Source organism: Centropristis striata, chromosome 23, assembly GCF_030273125.1.
Source record: "Centropristis striata isolate RG_2023a ecotype Rhode Island chromosome 23, C.striata_1.0, whole genome shotgun sequence".
NCBI lineage: Eukaryota > Metazoa > Chordata > Actinopteri > Perciformes > Serranidae > Centropristis > Centropristis striata.
The window spans coordinates 10,324,975-10,343,705 of record NC_081539.1 but is presented as its reverse complement, the minus strand read 5'-3'; the positions used below and the strand labels follow the sequence as shown (position 1 = coordinate 10,343,705).

The 18,731-nt window shown below is 40.5% G+C and overlaps 1 protein-coding gene across 4 annotated transcripts in view; it reads left to right on the top strand.

The window, feature by feature from the left end:
- Window positions 1-3,986: 3,986 nt before the first annotated feature.
- Window positions 3,987-18,731, top strand: part of LOC131961760 (rho GTPase-activating protein 21) — a 99,987-nt gene continuing 85,242 nt past the window's right edge. For 3 of the 4 annotated variants that reach the window (XM_059326641.1, XM_059326642.1, XM_059326639.1), the window contains exon 1: window positions 16,933-17,039. In XM_059326641.1, coding sequence (XP_059182624.1) covers window positions 16,956-17,039 — 84 coding nt within the window. In that variant the 5' untranslated portion in view covers window positions 16,933-16,955. Of the gene's footprint in view, window positions 4,384-5,958; window positions 6,196-16,932; window positions 17,040-18,731 lie in introns of those variants that run through there. The other variant, XM_059326640.1, reaches the window with a different exon arrangement.

The window sequence follows — 18,731 nt, the reverse complement described above, 5'->3', positions numbered from 1 at the left end:
AAGGCCAGACACTTAAATTTAGTCCTGGCTGCTGCTCTGTCTGCTATGGTCTCCTCCCTTCCTAGATGGATACCAGACCCAAAAATGACATCTGTGCAATCAAATATGAATTGCTCGCCATGTATACAAATGTTCATTTTGCAGATGAAGTGTTCTTTTAATCAGTACTGTGTGAACTTTTTGATAAGGGTTTGATTGCAACGGACATTGATTTATATGTAAAAGCCCCACATTCTAGCTTTAATCAGTATAAATAAATGATAAATTGTAGTTTTAAAGGTAATGGTAACTATAACTCTCAGCAAGAAAACAAATAAGCATATTTCCCAAAAGCTACATCATTTTCAGACCTTTTACTTCTGTTGATTTGGCAATATGAACAAACCAGACTTCATTTAAAAATCTAGAACATTTACTTTTGATCATAATTCAGCGGGCAGTCGCTAAACGATCACATTCTCAGATTGGAAGTTAATAAATACTTCTTCACTGACGCATCTTGGTACACAAATAGAAAAGAACATCCTCTCCAGTGTTCATTGTGTTCCAATTAGGGACTGGCTGGCCACAGGGCCTGATAGATTGACTGCTGCTGGGTTTCATCCAGTCATCAAACTCAGTGCCAGCTCCACTTATACAACCTGGAGTGGAGGATTGATCGTCATCCTCTTGAACTCTGAACTCAACTAGAGTTTAGAGAGTCTTTAACCCTTTATCGGGCAAAGAACTATATTTGGGATACTTCAGTGGATATCTAAATGGGGTCCCCATGTCTCTCTTTTTGGTCATAGAACCTCATGGATATTTCGAGAAAAAAGTAGCAAATTTACTAGATTAAAGTGGCAAATCTACAAGAAAATAAGTGGTAGATTTAAAAGATTTGAAGTGGAAAATCTGTGCGAAAAAAGTTGCAGATTTACAAGAAAAAAATGGGAAAAAAAGCAACTTTTCCCTCGCAGATTCACCACTTTAAATCTCATAAATCTGCACATTTTTTTCTCGTAGATTTGCCACTTTAATCTCCTAAACTTACTTTTCTTTTTCAAAATATTACCCCCCTCCCCCGGGTCCGTATGTTTTTTTTTTTTTTTTTTACAAATTCTAGCAGTATGTAATATCCTCCAATATTCTCTAGGGTTGAAATTTGGAATTTGCAAGTATTTCAATGAGTGCCCTATTAAGGGTTAAGGGATGAAATATACAGTATATTGTCTTGCCTGGTGGCTGTTTTGCATGATGATTATAACCTGTTTTTCACCGAGTCATTTCCACCTGTATAATCCTAACACTGCTGGGCTTTGAACTTGGGGTTTCATGTGATGTTCTAATCCAGCCAAACATTTTGCTGCCACGAGAGAGCTCGTAATCTCTCTTCTGCTGGATGTTTGAGTCACTCTGACTCTGCAACTAAAGGGATGCTTCAACTAAACTTTATGAATAGAAAAACCTGGATAGAAAGCAATCAAATTAACTTACTTTACCACAAAGACTGTAACACAGCAGCGCTTTAAGCCGTGCAGCAGACTTGCATTCAGTCATTGGTGCAGACTGCAACTCCTCAATGAGCTTTGTGCACTGCTCATTGATCTGCAATCCTCTTTCTTCCTCTCCTTTGCCATTCATAAAAAAACAAGCATGTGTGTCTCAGGCTGTAACAGTGTTCTGCACACAGTGTACTGTTGTAGTAACTCAAGTGGGCTGAGTGCTTTTTTGTTTTTTTGGGAAAGCACCACAGTAACAATCACTGTTGGCTCTCTAAACACTGAACCAGTAAAACATTTTTATAGTTTTGCTTGTGAATTTTTCTATGCACATGTAATCCAGAGAGATTTTGGGTTGTTATTGTGGGGAAACATCACACATATGTCATATTAGCTGGATGTTATAATAAGTTAATTTCAGTTGTGGAATGTAGCTGAGTACATTTAGTCCAGTACTGTACTTAAGCACAATTTTGAGGTACTTTACTTAAGAATTTCCATTCATGTAGCTTTATACTTCTACTTCACTACATTTTAGAGGCAAATATTGTACTTTTTACATCTTGAGTTACTTTTCGGGTCAAGATTTAACAAGAAAAACATGCATTGAATTTAAAATGATTATGCACTTTTATAAATTAAACCACAAAACAGTATATTAACTAGTTAAAATAACCCTACCTTGACAAATGTGAAATACTGCATCAAAAATAATAATCCAATAATATATTTGGAATATATAAAACAATGTGAGTGTGAACATTCTGCATAACAAGTACTTTTACCATTGATACTTGCTCATATGCTGATACTTTTGTACTTTTACTTTGAAGCAGGACTTTGCAGTGTGGTATTAGTACTTTTCGGTAAGTATAAGTTATTAAGACTTCTTCCAGATCTGGTTAAATTTCACACTTTATGTCAAATCAGTCAGAATTTCTGGCTGCATTAATATGGGTTTAATCAACAAATTGCATTAAATGGGTAGGATTCTCATGTCTGCTATCACATAATGCAGAGTCCCACTTACATCAGTTTAAGTTCTCCATTGTCTAAATGAGGGTGCACCAGCTCTTTAGACAATAGCTCCTCTCTGAAACCAGGGAAACCTCGCCATAGTGTGGGTCAAAAGAGTCCTATTGTCCTATCTTCTATTGTGCTGCTGGAGTAGCCTGCAAACAGAACACTGTCAGCCTTTGTCTTTGTCCGGATCAGCTGTGCAGCCCCTTTTTTTCATGCTCTGTGGAGTCCCATGTGGCTGCCATGCCCTACATGTCACCATAATAAAGTTAAGGACACTGCTGTTACAGTTGATAATGGAAAGGCAAATATGTTGAACGTTAGGAAATTGGAGAGTTCAGCATATGTGTTAGGCCTCGGGGCTTTTCCTCCGTCCCTCACAATGATGTCCCTGTGATTTGATTTGGTCACTTTAAAGGTCTGAAAGGCTTAATGACAGAGTGTGGGAATAAAGTGTTTATCAGCTCATGGCTATTAGATCCTTTAAATGCATCGTGTAAGTGAAAAAGTGTGTTTTTCTCCATACTTATCATGTTCAATCAGTGGTTGAAGTATTTATACATTTTAAAGTTGATGTTCATATTTTCTGTTTCAGGTAAAAGTACCATTCAAAATGTTTGTATTAAAGGCAACATCATATTTATTATAATCATTATTTAATGAATGAATGAAAGAATAAATATTTCTTTATTTATTTAATTTATAAGTATCAATAGTAAAAGTACTCATGTCCAGAATGTTTTTTTTCCTTTTTTATTTATTTTTTAATGAATTAATTAATTAATTTTCTTATTTTATTTTAAAAGTGTCAAAAACCAAAATGGTCCCTTGTAGAGGTTTATTATTTATTTCTCTATGTATTTATTTAATTCATTCATGAATTTTTTTTTACATTTGGTACTTGTCAAAAGTACATTTTTTTTTAATGTGGTTATACATTTTATAGTAGTAGTTTAGTGGAGTACAGAGTGGCAAAAAATAAAGTAATAATATTATAATAATAAAAGTTTGTGACTATAAAAAATAGTATTTCCTCTTATGGGAAGAAACTACATTCAAATTAAAAAAAAAATACATCTAGTGGGAAAACAGCTATAGCTTCAATAAATACATACAATTATCTTGAAATATTGTGTATTGATAACCTCAATCTGCAAAGTAACAATTAAACAGCATATATAGTTGAGTTAAAGTAGAATATTTGCTTCCAAAAGCTGAATGAAATCAAAGTATTTGAGTAAATGTACTCAGTTCAATTTCACCAGTGTTAAATATAAAATAAAAGACAAAGTTGCTAGTGATTTTCAGCCAGGGACCAGAATGGACCCGCTTCCACTCTTTATTGAAATTGTTATGTAACAACGCCTCCAATTGGCCCGCTTCAAAATTCCAAATTTAATCCGCGTGTATGATTGGACAACGCCCTTCGAGGGGGCAAACTGGGGGGCGGGGCTTGAGCAGAGTCGGGAGAGATTCGTCAATCTAGATAGAGATTGTCGCGCCGCCAACCGGGGACCACGTAGGAGTACATGTTACTTTTTTGTTTCTATTTTGACTGTTTTGGCATCGAATTGAAGCTCGAAAATGATGGGAAATGAATGAAGACCAGAGGTTTATTTTTTGTGGGGTCTACCGGACGGAGAAATGCACACAGAAGGGCGTTTACCGTGTTTTTTGCAGTGTGTTTTTCCTAACAGGTAGTGAGCCTCAGCGGTCAGTCAGTGGAAAGGAGACTGAATATCCCGCTTTGTAATCTCTTGACAGCCTTTTTAACCCATCTTTGGATCGACGGAGGCTTTTAAACGAACACGCTGCTCTGCCCAGAAACATGGACTATGTGTTTCTTGTGTCATTTCGGAGTAGTTTTCTGAATTTGTAACAGGTAGGGTTTTTTTTCTCCACAATTATACCAACAACCTGTCGTCCGCCTTGTTGGCTTGTATTTGTCAACAGCGACCCATAGTAACAGCAACCAGGGCTTTTATTCTCTTTCTTAAAGCGACTGGAAAATAAATAATAATAGGTCGGTTGTGGTGTATGTGTGTCATGTCGAGTATTTAGCATCCAACCCTGGCTGTTTATATTTAGCCTATGGCTTAATTCATGATGGCTGGTGTGGCGCTTTTACACCGCAATCCTTAAATGTGCACTTTCCCCCCACAGAGAGGCACACATTCCGCTTTTATTTGACATGCACGTCTCGTTTTCTCCTCCCAGTGTGCAAATAATATGACATTTTTTTCAACCAGGGCTGCAAAAAAAAACTCGACTATCCACCTGCTTTAACCCACTGGAGTCTCCAAAAGCGCCAAATCATGACTTCTTCATCACATCCAGGCGTAAAAACAAAGCAGCGTGGAGCCCTACTGTAAATTTACCTCTAAAGTTCTGGCTGTAAAGTCCATGAGGCCAGTTTCAGTTTGATGATATACCAAGTAAAACTGGAGACAAGGTCAAATATATTTTGGATAAAATTATAGAACTGGATGTAACCCTCTTATATGTTATATTTGCAATCTTTGTTCACATTTGCAACATTTTAAATGTTTTATTGAGGATGATAGTGTTTTGAAAGTAAAAAAAAGATTAAAAATCACATTTTATGTTGGACTAAAGGACTAAAAATGACACAAAATGACAAAAAAAGAGACACAAAATGACTAAAAAAAGACACAAAATGACAAAAAAAAAGACACAAAATGACCAAAAAAGACACAAAATGACCCAAAAGACACAAAATGAGAAGACAGAATGACCAAAAACAACAACACAGAAGACACAAAATGACAAAAAAAAGCCACGACAGACACAAAATGACAAAAAAAACCCCACAAAAAAGACACGGAAAGACATGAAAAGGATTCAAAAATGGACAAAATAGCCCAAGACTCCATAGAGTTAAGCCAAATGCATGCACCATTAATCAAATAGAAGTCTTAGGTGAATAATCGCCATTAACTGAAACAATGAAATAATGCCACAGGATCTAAAAAAATCAACATAACATTTATATTTTGTCTTCATATTGATTTCAGTGAACTTTGTTTTTTAAATCTCATAATATCAACATTAAAGATATTTAAGGGACCTTTTAAAGCCAACGCAATATAATAAAAAAATCTGACAAACTATAGGGAAATAAATATACAGGTGCAAGGATGAGCTGAATACTGCAGAAAATAGGCTGTGCATGCATGAAGGTGGTTATAGTTATGCTGTAATATCTATACGGTATTCTTCGTTTGGAGAAGATGTCAGAGTGTCCTTGTTTGACCAGGCTCATCATAAATTCACAGGCTTATAAGCTGTTTATGCGACGTTTAATGGCTGTAGTATTTCCAGATATGCATTCAAGGGTATCTTCTTGTGTCTCTTACTCTATGGTGCTGATATTTGGGATGCCCAGGCTCAAATTTGGCACAGTGCTCTACTTTTCTAACGTGTCCTTTTTGTTTAGATTCCAGCCACTGATGGACATGAAGAAGGAGGACGGTGTGGATTAGGATCTTTTTTCCTCTTCCTTTTTTCTTTCTTTTTTTGTTTTTTGGCTTCATCCTCCTCACCTCAATGTGGTCTCTAAAGGACTTCTTCCTCCTCTGCGGTTTGAAATGAAATGATGGCTGCAGCACGTTGGAGTGATTCACCACAGGACAATGAAGAGCATAAACACACAGACATAACTCCGTCTTGCGAGGTAGGACTTTTGAATAAGGATGTGTCTGCATCCCAGGCTGCTACTCTTCACTATGCAGTTTTTAATTTTTTGCAGTGTGCATGCTCTTGTGGGGCATTCACAAGTTTATGCTGCCATATTAATCAAGCATACTTGTGTGTGACCTTTGGCAGTGTAGCAGAGAGGAATTATTATCCTGAAATGTTGTGCATATTTGCCAGATTCCTCTTCTATTTTTGAAACAATAGAAGCTTTATACTTGACTGGAGTGGAAAACATGCATGTACATTTACTGGATCTAACTCACCTGAAGCATCCATGAAAACCATCAGACGACTTAGCAGCTGTAACTTCATCAGCTTCAAAGGTGTCCTCACTCTGAGGAAACCTCGTGATGTGCTGCAAGAAGTGTGTCTGCACCGAAACAGTGTGAGCTAAGTGTTGCAGCGCGCAGCTCACATCACATCTGCCAGTGCTCCGGGGTGACTAGGTTCATTTCTTTCTCACTCTGACAACTGTTTAAGTGCACAAAGAGAGTTTTATTCTTGCAGTGCTAATCTTACTGACTCTTTTGTGGGTCTGCATGCCAAACTCTGGTAAAATGGCACATTGTGGAGCTCATCCTTTTCCTCTTATGCATGGTAGCTTCGACTGTTACATCATCATAATCATCATCATAGTCCAGCTAGGCTTGATGCATGTCATAACAGCATTGCAGCGGTGGCATGTTTTGGATTAATCCATCATCAGAAAATGGCAACAGTGCTGTGTGTGTGTGTGTGTGTGTGTGTGTGTGTGTGGCTGTAATCCTCTTACAGTGTCAGAACTAGCTGAGGATGGGCGACATAAATCGCTGGGAATGGGGTAAAGCAGAAACCTCACAGTGAGAATTTTTGGGGAGCAGCTATTTGTTTAAAAAAATGTCTCAATGAGAAATTTGAGTGCTGTTGTTTGAGCGCTTTTGCTGCTTTTAAAAGTTGTTGTTTCTGGCAGTTTGGCACCATTTTTTCTTCCAATGTTTTTTTGTGTACTGTCACGTTGATAGATTTGAGAATTTCTGAGATTAAAGCGATAGGAGTGTAGCCTTGTAACCAGACGAATCTGCCAAGCTTATTTGTATTTGCTCCAGCAGATGAGTCTGATAACCCTCCCCCATCGAGACTGATTTCCAGTCAGCCCGGCGCTCTCTGGGCCAATCGGCAGCTCTGATTGGATAACCGACGTCCCGCAAAACTCACAAAACTCCGATCAAACTGTCAAACTAGGCAGCACTGACCAAATTTGAATCCAGATTCTGTTACTGCGTGGTCTATTTCTCACCTCAAACGTTTTCAGAAACACATTTTAGTCACTGTTTAGCTATAATTTGAGAAAGTTTGTGACCTGGACTGTGAACCATGTTTGTTGTTGGCAGCCAAGCACCACCCCAACCTACATGTGTCACTGTCAGATTCTTCATTGCTTCTTGATGGTCACATTTTGTTGCTCTGATTGGTTGTGGGACTATTCAGAGCCATTTTTGTCTGCACCCGTTGATGACACCACTTGGAAATCAAAAAATGAGAGTTTCCAGGTGCGGGGTTAACAGGAGTGAGTTGTAGTTATCATGGACAACAGGATGTGCGGTTTTCCTCACATCCTTTTTGTGCTACAGCAATAAATATTTCCCCTAACATCCCTTAATTTTCCCTCCATTGAGTAAAACTACAACCACTACAGCCTACCAAACACCCAGCTGTTGTGAGTAGCATAAAAAATACATCAATTACTTCTCAACACAAGCTGCATCGACTCTAACTTCTTAGACTTTCATACTCTCGAGCTTTGGTGAGCTGATTTTTAAAGTTTTTTTGGTGATATTTCAGCTTTTCATCAGTTAAAAAATCACAAGAAAGATGCAAAAAGTCTGGTTTGCAGGTGCACGGCTGCCCACTGAATCACCATCATTTGATTCCATCAGTTTCTTAATAACCCGAGGACCAGAACGTTTTTGGCACACACTCTGCACCGTGAGTCACCTGTGAGTCAGTACCGAATGTTTATCCTGATTGCTCGCAGCCCGGGGCTCGACATCGGAGTGAGGCAGGTCTTTTTAAAAAAAATATTTTTATGTACCTGATGCCTCCTACAGCACAAACACAATTCCCACCCAACTTTCAAGCTTCACTGCTTATGAACTGCTTTCCCCCCCGGGGTCTAATGAGAGTTGAAACCCCAGGCGGGATGAGCCTCCCCTCCACCTCCCCTCCACTGCATCATCTCAGCTCACTAATGAGGGAGATTGCACAGGGCGTTTTCTCCCCCCAACACACACGCACCCACCCCTGCTACCACCACAGCGATGGTAGCAACGGCGGGGTGATTTAAGCACAGCTGCCCCAATCGTTAAGGGAAAAACACCCCACGTGTATAACGTCTGCTTCTCTCTCTCTCTCTCTCTCTCTCTCTCTCTCTCTCTCTCTCTCTCTCTCTCTCTCTCTCTCTCTCTCTCTCTCTCTCTCTCTCGGCCTCATTCACATTCTCTACCTTACTCGCCCTGCTGTCACACTGATAACAACAGCGGTGTAATAAAGCAGCTGAGGCTCCGTTTTTTTTAGTTGTTAGAATTAGAGCTGGAGCTAACGATTGTTTTCATTATTGATTACTCCTTCAGTTGTTTTCTCAAAGGCCATAAAGTGTTGGAAAATAGTGAAAATTTGGAGGTGAAACTGCAGAATTTTTTACATTTCATATTGAAGAAGGACTGAAATGATTAATCAGTTATCTAGATAGCTGCCATTTATTTCTGTGTCAATCTATTAATCGATCAGTTGACTAATTGTTTATTGCTTAAGCCACAGATAGCATAGTAGTTGGCTTTATTGCTGGTGTTGTTGTTGACAGTTTTCATGCAAAGATACAATTTTGAAGATCTTGGCTTGGTTCTCTTTAGTGGTGATAAGTGGTAATTGCAGGTTTGTTTTTGGATCCACATGGGAGAGATTTTATACGTTACGGGTACCTACCTGTCCAAGAGAAACGGAGCCACATCTGTATGTGCCTTCAGACCCTCTTCCTGGCAAGGTCAACGCCAATGGTGATTGGTTTTTCCTTGGTGACTGTCACTATTTACCTACTTCTGAACAACAAATTAGTTTCTTTTTCTTTCTTTTTTGCTCGTTTTTGGAGTGTCTTCATCTGTAGTTTCTGTAGTTCTTTGTTCCGGCCATAGTATCTGTTTACTCACAATACTATCAGAGTTCGGAAAAAACGCCGTTTCACACTCAAGTGAATTGAAGAGTGAACCTGTTACGTTGGCTTCACACACGCTCTCTGCCAGACCAACGACTGCTGGGGGATGGAAAATGGTTACTAACTGTGCGCTGCTTGTGATTTTCCTCGTTCATAACACTGCAAATGCAAAGGCTCTCATCATTCGGCCATAGGCTCTATCACCGATGTGATGCCACCTTTGATAGATAGATAGATAGATAGATAGATAGATAGATAGATAGATAGATAGAATAACATATTTTTAAGTGAAAATCTTCAAGATTAGTTCTTTAACTTTCATGAGACACCTGCGTCTTTTTTGAGATCTCTCCACTGCTTAATAAAAAATAGCATCTTATTTCAATCATATTTTAATCATTTATTCCATTTTTTTAAGGTAAAAATGGCTAAATTTTTCAAATTCCAAGCTTTTCCAACTGGAGTGTTCGCTTTGTTTTAATCATTCACTGAATTTCTTTGGATTTTAAACGGTTGGTTAGACAAAATAAAACATGTGGTAGCCCGAATGATTAATGGATTAATTGAACAACAAAAAAAATGAATAGAAGAATTCATTCACAAAATAATCTTTGGTGTATGCCTGTTTAAGCACTTCATTTTTTTTCTGGTTGTCTGTCTGTCTCCCTCCCTCTTTTCCTCACTCATATTCAGTTTTACATTTTCAATTTCAGTCATCAAAACCTGTAACATATTTACATTTGTGTTGACAGCATGTATAGACAATAAAGGAGATTGCAACAATCCAGATAAACACAGTGGTGAAACAGTCTCCAGCATGTATTGATCACATCCCTCATTCATGTTTGGGCGGATGAGACCAATGGCGGTGCTGTGAGTGCTGCTGATGCTCTCTGCTGTGCTCTAAATATAGCCCCTCCCAGCTCTATAAACCCCTGCTCTTTTTCTCTCTCTCTCTCTCCCCCGTCCACATGCTTGTCTTTCACCCGTCCTCTATTCCCGCGTGTTTTCACTGATGCTATATTTAACCCGTGGAAAGATGAACGCCAGTGAGGGAAAAATGGAATCACTGTACTGGAAATCGACGTCTGTTTTCTCCTGAACGCTGAAACAAGCCGCGAATATGTGGATGTCGGTCAGGGCGGTGTCGTTTCAGGGGTCGGGGAACGCGACAGTGGTCAGTTTGTGCCATAGTGAGGGCTTGTTTTTTTTTTTTTTTTTCAGTGGAAACAAGGAAGAGTCTATCTCAGTCTCTTTTTAGTTTCCACCCAGCTGGTAACAACTTACATTTCCAATGTCACATCCCAGCTTTAATTAATCTCCCTATGATCTCACCTTTTTAAAACTCTTATGGTTTATTTTAGTCAGTGCAAGAGGAAAAAAAAACAACCAGGAAAGAGATTACAGTGTCTGCAAAACGAAATGACCTGCACTTTTATCAGTGTTTAGAGCTGTGGCAGTTCATCAATCAGAGCAGAGACAAAACGCTTTCGATTTGCATACATTTGAAACGCAAATGTGTCTCACGCAGCACATCAGGCTTCTTTCCCATTCAGCAAACAAGACACTGACCTGGACATGACCCGGCTTCTGTCTTAGCACATACACTCACAGAGAGAAAGTGTCCTGGGAATAACCAGAAGCATGCTCTCTGAAGGGTTCCCCCGCCAGTTAGAAACGTCAGATCTACCTCGCAGTTACCGTCATCAAACTGAAACTGAGTGTTTGTTTTGGCGTCTCTTATCGGACTCAAACTTCCCAGCAATTGTCGCTATTTTTTTCCCTGGAAAACACAGAAAGGGAAATATGTACGCCTGCTGCACTCAAGGTCAACCAAAAATATGTGTGCATATGCGTGTCGGGTGGCTCCCTTATCTTTTTCCAATTGTGGAGAGGTGATGTTCGTTCATGCTCGGCACGGCTTCTCTGCATGTCATCCTTCAGTCTGCTAAAAGCCCACACTAGACGCCATTATTCCGCTGACCACAGGCATGGATGGATGATTGATGGATGGATGTGTAGAGGGAGGGAGCGGGGAAAGGGCAGCGGTGAAAGTTTAACCACTGGAAAAAAATGCCACCCTTTCTCATCTTTTTTTTTGTTCTCTCTCTCTGTGCCATTTGGCTCAATGTCACAGCCTCTTCTGCCTGGATGCTCCTGTAAGATAAAGGGGTGAGATGTTGTGTGAGTTTGGGGGGGAAGGGTTGCAGATGCAGGCAGACAGGCAGAACAGAACCAGTCTAATGCTCAGTGAGGCTGAGACGCTATCCATTACATATGCCCAAGGCATCTCCGTCAAAACAGTCAACCCCTCTCTTCCTCTATCTCTGGCTTGGAGACATGACATATACCAGTCAGGAGTGTGTGTGTGAAGAGCATTTAGTGCTCGGTTTATCTGCGGAGCTCATATCTTAAGGCGGTGTCATATTTTACACCCTACAGGCTTCTTATAAGCCATGAATTATGTAATGCACTGTAGCTGCTAGATATATAGACCGCAGCTATGCTTTCACACGGGAAAGAGCATACATTTAAGATCACAGTGCAAGTAGAGAGAGATTTGAGTCTCTTTCATGAATGTGTTTCCTGTGACTCCTAGAAGAGACTTTAACTTTTTTTGTTTTGCACGTAAAACTGTACATAACCACGTGTGTATGAGCTGTATTTGTTTTTAATCGACTCTTATGTAACAGGGTGTTATCGGGGACATATCTTAACCCGCCGTATTAGTGTGGGCTTTGAGGTCTTGGCAGGAAACCACATTATTTCCTGTCAGCGTCAGCAGTGGAAATTAACAAGGGCACTCTGATGAAGGAATGGTTTCATGAATGGATGGCAGAGAAGCCACCGAATGGCACAACCACTCTTGTTTTGGGGAGCTCTGGTCCTCTCTGATTGGCTGTGGAAGCTTCAAACTCATAGCATGTTGTCCATGACAGTAAATATAATTCCCAAAAATTGACCACAAGTGCTTAATTGTAGACTAGCAGTTATTGCTAGAAAAACCTCTGGGATTATGTCATCTAGGAGAAGGCCAACAGGCTGTCAGTTAAAACGGCTGGATTTTCAAAACAGGATTTTACACACATTTGAGTTCTTGTAATGTAAATGAGGATTATTTTCAGAGCTAACAAGACAGTCAAACAAGCGTGAATTTGCAGTAACTGCAAATACAAGTACATGCCTAAATTCGAAGCCTCAAAGCGAGCCGGTGGTCGCAGCTAATAAAAAATATCTGACAGGCAAGAAGGACACTTAGAACAAAGTTTTAATCCTAAAACCAGCACATTTTAGTATGTGGCCTCCCTCAGTGCTCACTGGAAGATCACTAGCAGTGAAACCAAGAGACAAAATATATATGAAACAAAACAACTTTAATCAATAAATCAAGCAAAACCCTGTTTTTAAAATGTCAGAATACCCTGTTTTTATTGTTTTTTTTTATCATTGTAGATTTAATATCTTTGAATTTTTGCCTGTTGGCTGGACAAAAAAAGCAATTTGAAGATGTAACATGAGGTTCTGGAGACTTGTGATTGCTTAACTATTTTCTGGCTTTTTAAAGGTATTAAGAAAGAAATCAGCTGCAGATTAATCAATAATGTTAATAATGTCTAAAAATTGTTGATAGACACAAAACTCTCACCTGCAGTCTTATTAAATTGGATTGAACTGCAGTGGTGACAGCTGTTGATGTGTAATAACTCCCTTTTCTCACTGAATTTAATAACTTGGTCTGTCAACCATCTCAATAAGCTTCAGGTCCTCACATGACCATCACTGGGTTTTATTTCTCTGCCTAACGCCCTCGTCTATTTTGTGTCAGTGAAATGACCTCAGTATCCTTAGACACACATGCACTCCCTGTTGTTTTTAATACTGTAGGAGGGTGTGTGCCACTGACTGTGTGTGTCCAGAGAGCGCCACAAGATCCATAACTCAGGATTGATTGGATTATATTGGCTACAGCGTGGGGGTAGGGCACATGCTTTTACTGTTTACTGGTCTGCTGGCGGCTTGTGATGGAGGGGGGGTTGCAGCCGCAGCTCAAGCACATGTTGCTGCATTATGTCACAGCGGTTTAGTCAATACCAGGCGCAAGCATTTCAACATGAGATAATGTGAACAACAGTGTTGTCCACAATTTTCCCATAACTGCATACATTGTAGTAGGGGAGCACTGGTCGAAGGGCCGGCCGATCGATCGGCACCGATTTCCTTAATTTTACGGGATCATCGATCAGCCGATTCTTTTACGTCAAATCGATCTTATCTAGAGATCTTATCTACCTCTGCAGAGGTCCTAAAGTATTTATTTGAAGTTCAATATTTTATTAACTACCTCAGACATTGTGATTTCCTTTATTTGTTAAAGAAAAATACAGCTGCGTTTTTCAATAAAATAAGATTCAAACATTGAAGGTGTATGCTGTAAGTTATAAAAAAATTGGTATCGGCCAAAATCGGAATCGGCAGGTTAGGCTTTTTAGTGATCGGTGATCGGCCAGAAAATTGCAATCGGTCCACCCCTACTTTGTAGCATTTTTTATAATCAGGGAGCAAGCGATTAAAGTCCTTTTTCACACAGTGCATGCATTTAATCCTCTGGGAGATTTGAAAGATGATAGCCAGAATCTGTTAAAAGAGAAATATTGTTGGATTTTAAAATTTTCAATCGTTCTTTAACCAATTTTGTGTTATGAACACTTCCGTCTGGAAAAATAACCAAAATTAAGCTTAAAATACTGATTTTTCATCAAAATAATTTTATTCTACATTCTACAAATTTTGCCAAAAGTAATCAGATTTCAATAATCAGATTGTCTAAAAAAAACATTAAATTTTGCAGTCTTCAAAGCAACTGTGAAGCCATGGATGATTTAGCTGAGACCAACAGTCATGCGACAAAAATTCAGTTTACACAGAACAGAGAGGAGCGGACGAGAGAGATGGTCACAATGTAAATGGTTCATTATGTAAAGCATGTGGAGCCCCCATTTCTTTTTCCAATATTGCTAAACTTGTGGTAACTGTGTTGTGTAAAATAAATGATCAGAGATATGGTTTATGGCATTATAACTGATATACTGCACAAAATAAATGTTTGAGTTCTGCCTATTTGTCTACAGGAGCAAAAAAAATGCTTGGGGTTCAGAGGGTTAATAATAACATTAGGGCGAGCTTTTTCATCTCACTTAAAAAGTATTTTATTGTTTTGGAGCATTGCCCTGCATTCAGGCGATTAGTTAGATTCGCCTGGCCTAGATATTTGGTGAAAAGTACGTCAGTGATGCAGATCTTTGTAGAAGATTTGCTTGTATTAATCCCTTAGACTTCTTAAGCATTTGTAATGTTTTGTTTCAAGCGTTTTAAGATGGCAAAACAGGGACTTTGATGTGTTTTATTTTGCCAGGAGAAATCTGGCAATGCGAAGACAGCCGGGTGGTTTGGACTGACGTCACATTTCAAGTGATGTCAGTCTTGGGTCTGAGAGAATTTGTCTTGGTCATGTCTTGCATATTTTTCCCTTTATGTGATGAGTGTAAAAACAAGGTTTTGGTTTGTCCTTCTAAAGGTCGTCTGACAACAGTCCTGACGTGCTCATTTTTCAACTTCAGTATGAGAATAAGCTCCTTCTTCAGTGAAGCATTCCCACTGGGGGTCTGGCCTCCCAAGTTAAGGAAAGTAAAAAAGCTGTGTGATGATTATAGGGATGGTTTAAGAGTTATTGGGGCCAAGCAGAGCAGATCAGTGAGTGATCACCTCCCAAAAACGGGTCTGTTGACAGTGTGTTGTGGGGCCCTGGGTTGCCATGTCTGGTCTGGAGTGTGGAGTGTGGCCTGTGGGACTTGGCTGACCTTTCTGACCAGACTGTGTGTGTAGCCTCCTGACCTAACACAGTCTTGTGTCTGTGTTATCGCTCAAGTTGAAATACATGTTTTGCACAAGATTCGGTGCAAAGAAAGACAGTACCACTGCTTCACAGTACACTGCTGCTGAATATAAGCGTGCATGTAGCTGCACCTGTGCAGCTACCAGAGCAGTGTGTTTGTTTTAGGTGGCCTTATCTAAGTGGATATTAAGCTCTCGTGGTCAGTTGACATCCTGGGGATCCCTGTAATTGACAGAAAGGGAAAAAGGTCCAAGGCTGGATTGATATTTAGTTCTAAAGGTTTATTAAAAATGTATGAATATCTTAAACCCCACCTCAGGCTGCTCTTTGCCCCTAAGTGCTTGTGGCGCTTCTCATTTGAAGTGAGCTCAGAGCATCTCACTGATGAAGCCGCCTCACAGCTAATGTCACAATCACAACCATCTGGACGTCACACAGCATCAAAGGCTGGAAGGGAACATAAACAACCCCAGAAAACTATTTACTGGCATCCAGTAGTTTCCTGATTCTTTCTTCGTGCATTTCCGGCATATTTTTTCCTCCCACAAAAGCGTGATTTCTCTGACATCCCACCGTGACAGGAAGTCTTTAACTTCACGTTCATTTACTCAAGAAAGAAAAGAGTTTTTGCTGTGTGTTGGTGGGGGCTGCGTCACTTCTCTTGCATTTTGTTGGGGCAGTCTTGCCCCTGCAAACTAGAGAGAAGATTTTTTTTTTTGCAGAGTAATGAAATAAATAACTCAGGCGGGATAGAGTCCGCATTGCCGGCGAAGTGCAGCATCAGTCAGGTTTGTAGTTAGAGGCAGAGAGCTTGCACAGTCCTCTCTGTAGATTTTAACAAGATCACACAGACAACTTAAACCGTCTTGAGGTGTTACAAGCTTTAGGGGCATTTTCGCTTTAACGAGAGGCGGCAGTTAAAGGTGCACATTGATTCAATGACATCAACCTTTGCCTTTCCTTGGCTGTGTCCAGAGAGAGAAGAGGGAAACCGCTCTGTCCCCGGCTGCGTCCTGCATTGCGGCCCTGATGCTTGATGCATACGAGTGAGTCTTTGCTGCTCTGATTCTCAGATCTGCCTCAGCCTGGTACGAATGCGGAGACGAGCACAGGGAGGCACAGCCAGCTGGGAAGAGACACCATCACAGAAAGAGAATCAAAAGGAGGGAGGGTTACCAAAATGCACAGGCAGATGACAAGAAAAAGTGCAGGCTGCTCTGTCGTCTATTAGGCTTCTTCAGCCTGCAGTCTGCTGGTGATGCAGCTCCTGCACGGCGATACCCAGGTGGACTTTTTTGCTCCGGACTGCTGACAACTCTTCCCCTCTCTCAGGAAGGCTGTTTTTTTTATGTACATCTAAGAGAATCCCCTGAGTTTATTTGCAGCATGAATCATTAACATATTGCTAATGAAGCGCGGCTGGGGCGACGGCCACGACGGATAGGATGCCTGCTGGGTTCGCAGATGGGCACGGGGATGCACCCTTCGCCTTCTGCTGATGATCCCCCTCCGGTCTCCTTGCACCCTCCTCTCCTGTCAAGGTGGCACAGAGGAGCGTCGCTGCCAGCAGGGCGCCGCTGGGAACAGCAGGGGTTTGGTACACACAGCTGAGGGGCAGGTGTCTGGGCAGCTTGGATTTCTTCGGTGAAGCGTAAAAATGGCTCATCTTAAAGTTCTCGACTGTATGATTAACAACAACTGGAGTCTGATCTGTGATCTGTACTGCGCCTGGAACCATCAGGTCAGTTTTCACTCTATGTTGTAGGCATTTAGTAGTCTGATTGGGCAAATAGGGAATCCGATTTCCTTTTTTATCTATTTTGACATTTTTTATAGATAGTTTGGATGTTGCAATTACTGTCTAGTATACATCCTAACCACTAGGCCGCCACAATGCCACAATTGGGGCATCATTGTAAAATGCCTAAACATGCTTAAAATGGGTCATTTATAATCTGTTGATACATATTAGAGCATAATATGGCCAGAAATGACAGAAAACACCATATTATGTGGCGTCCAAAAATGACCCCCTCAAGAAACCAGTAACCTTATGTAACCAGCCCTGTCCCCCTTACAGAGGCAGTCATAATGGATTGCACTGCATACAGACAAGAGTCAATCTTGCGTCAGCTGGATTTGCAGCAGATTTTTTTCTACCTGTAGATTTTCATTACCCTTCCTCACCCTTGTTAATGCCTTCCTCTCTGTCCCATATCATCTCTGTAGTCCTCCAGGAAAGGCATCCCTGACATCTCGTGTATTAATAGCCAGAATTCATTCAGTAGTGCAGCCTGGAACTGGAGACTCTGGAGCGCTTGGCATGCTGACCTCTGAGTGTCCTGCTCTTGCAGACTGAGTGCCTCGTGCAGCCTCAGGTGGCTTGTAGACTAAACTTAATTTTAAAGAAAATCAAGATATTTAACAAGTGATTCTTGGGCTTAAATCTCATTTTCTCTTTACTTGGCAAGTTTGGCAAGATTCTTTTGTAGTAAATGGCTTCATTTAGACATTTGACACCCATTGGCAGTTTGGGAAACTACAACTTTTGGATGCAGTCGTAGATCAAAGGCTGGCTGGTAAAAATCCAGTGGAAGATGTTCACTTCTAACGGGACAGGATGTTAAGTGCAAGAGTGCAAAGGTCGAAGCCTGTCTATGTTCAGAGAATGACGTATCTGCCTGTGAATCTAAGCATATGAATGTGGACGTGCTCCCTATCATACAGCGCTCTTTGTGGTGCTATCTTGTATGTGTCCATTTGTCTCTATATGCCTAGAAGTCAACTTGGCACCCTCGCTAACACTTCATATCTCATATACATGCCTTTTCGGCTTTTTTCCCTGGAAACTCACACAGACAGCCCATTGTTTCCTGAATTTTTCCCCCTCTCCCCTTTTTCATTTCGCCATGGAATGCCTGATGTGAGGAGTAAAGAAGTCTTGCCGTGTCAAGCATTGCGGCAGAGCTGCTCCCTGGTATGCCCCTTCCCCTAATTTAATTTTAGCAGTGCTGAAAATTGTTTGCGTCCCAAAGCCGAACTGATAGGCCTCTGTTTCCAGAGAGCCTCTGCTGTCCGAGGCACTGAAAACGGCCTTTGTGCGCCAGTAGCACAGCACAGAGGCCTCATGAAATATTTACAGGCTAACACCTGGTGTGAGACAGAGAGAGAGGAGCCAGGGAATCAACAACACTGCCACCAATAATAAGGGCAAGGCCTCAGCTCTATTAATATGTTGGCCTGCCAGAAATATTCGGTTGGTTATTGTTTGATCTTTGGCATTCTCATGAACAGCAGCATTCATTTAGGTCTCAGTGAAGCAAAGAATGACAAACGCTCACAAAAGCATTCAGAGTGGAAATGGTTAGTCAGTTAATGGATTCGTTGATCAACAGAAAAGCAATCTATGAGTCATTTCAATCTCTTTTTAAGT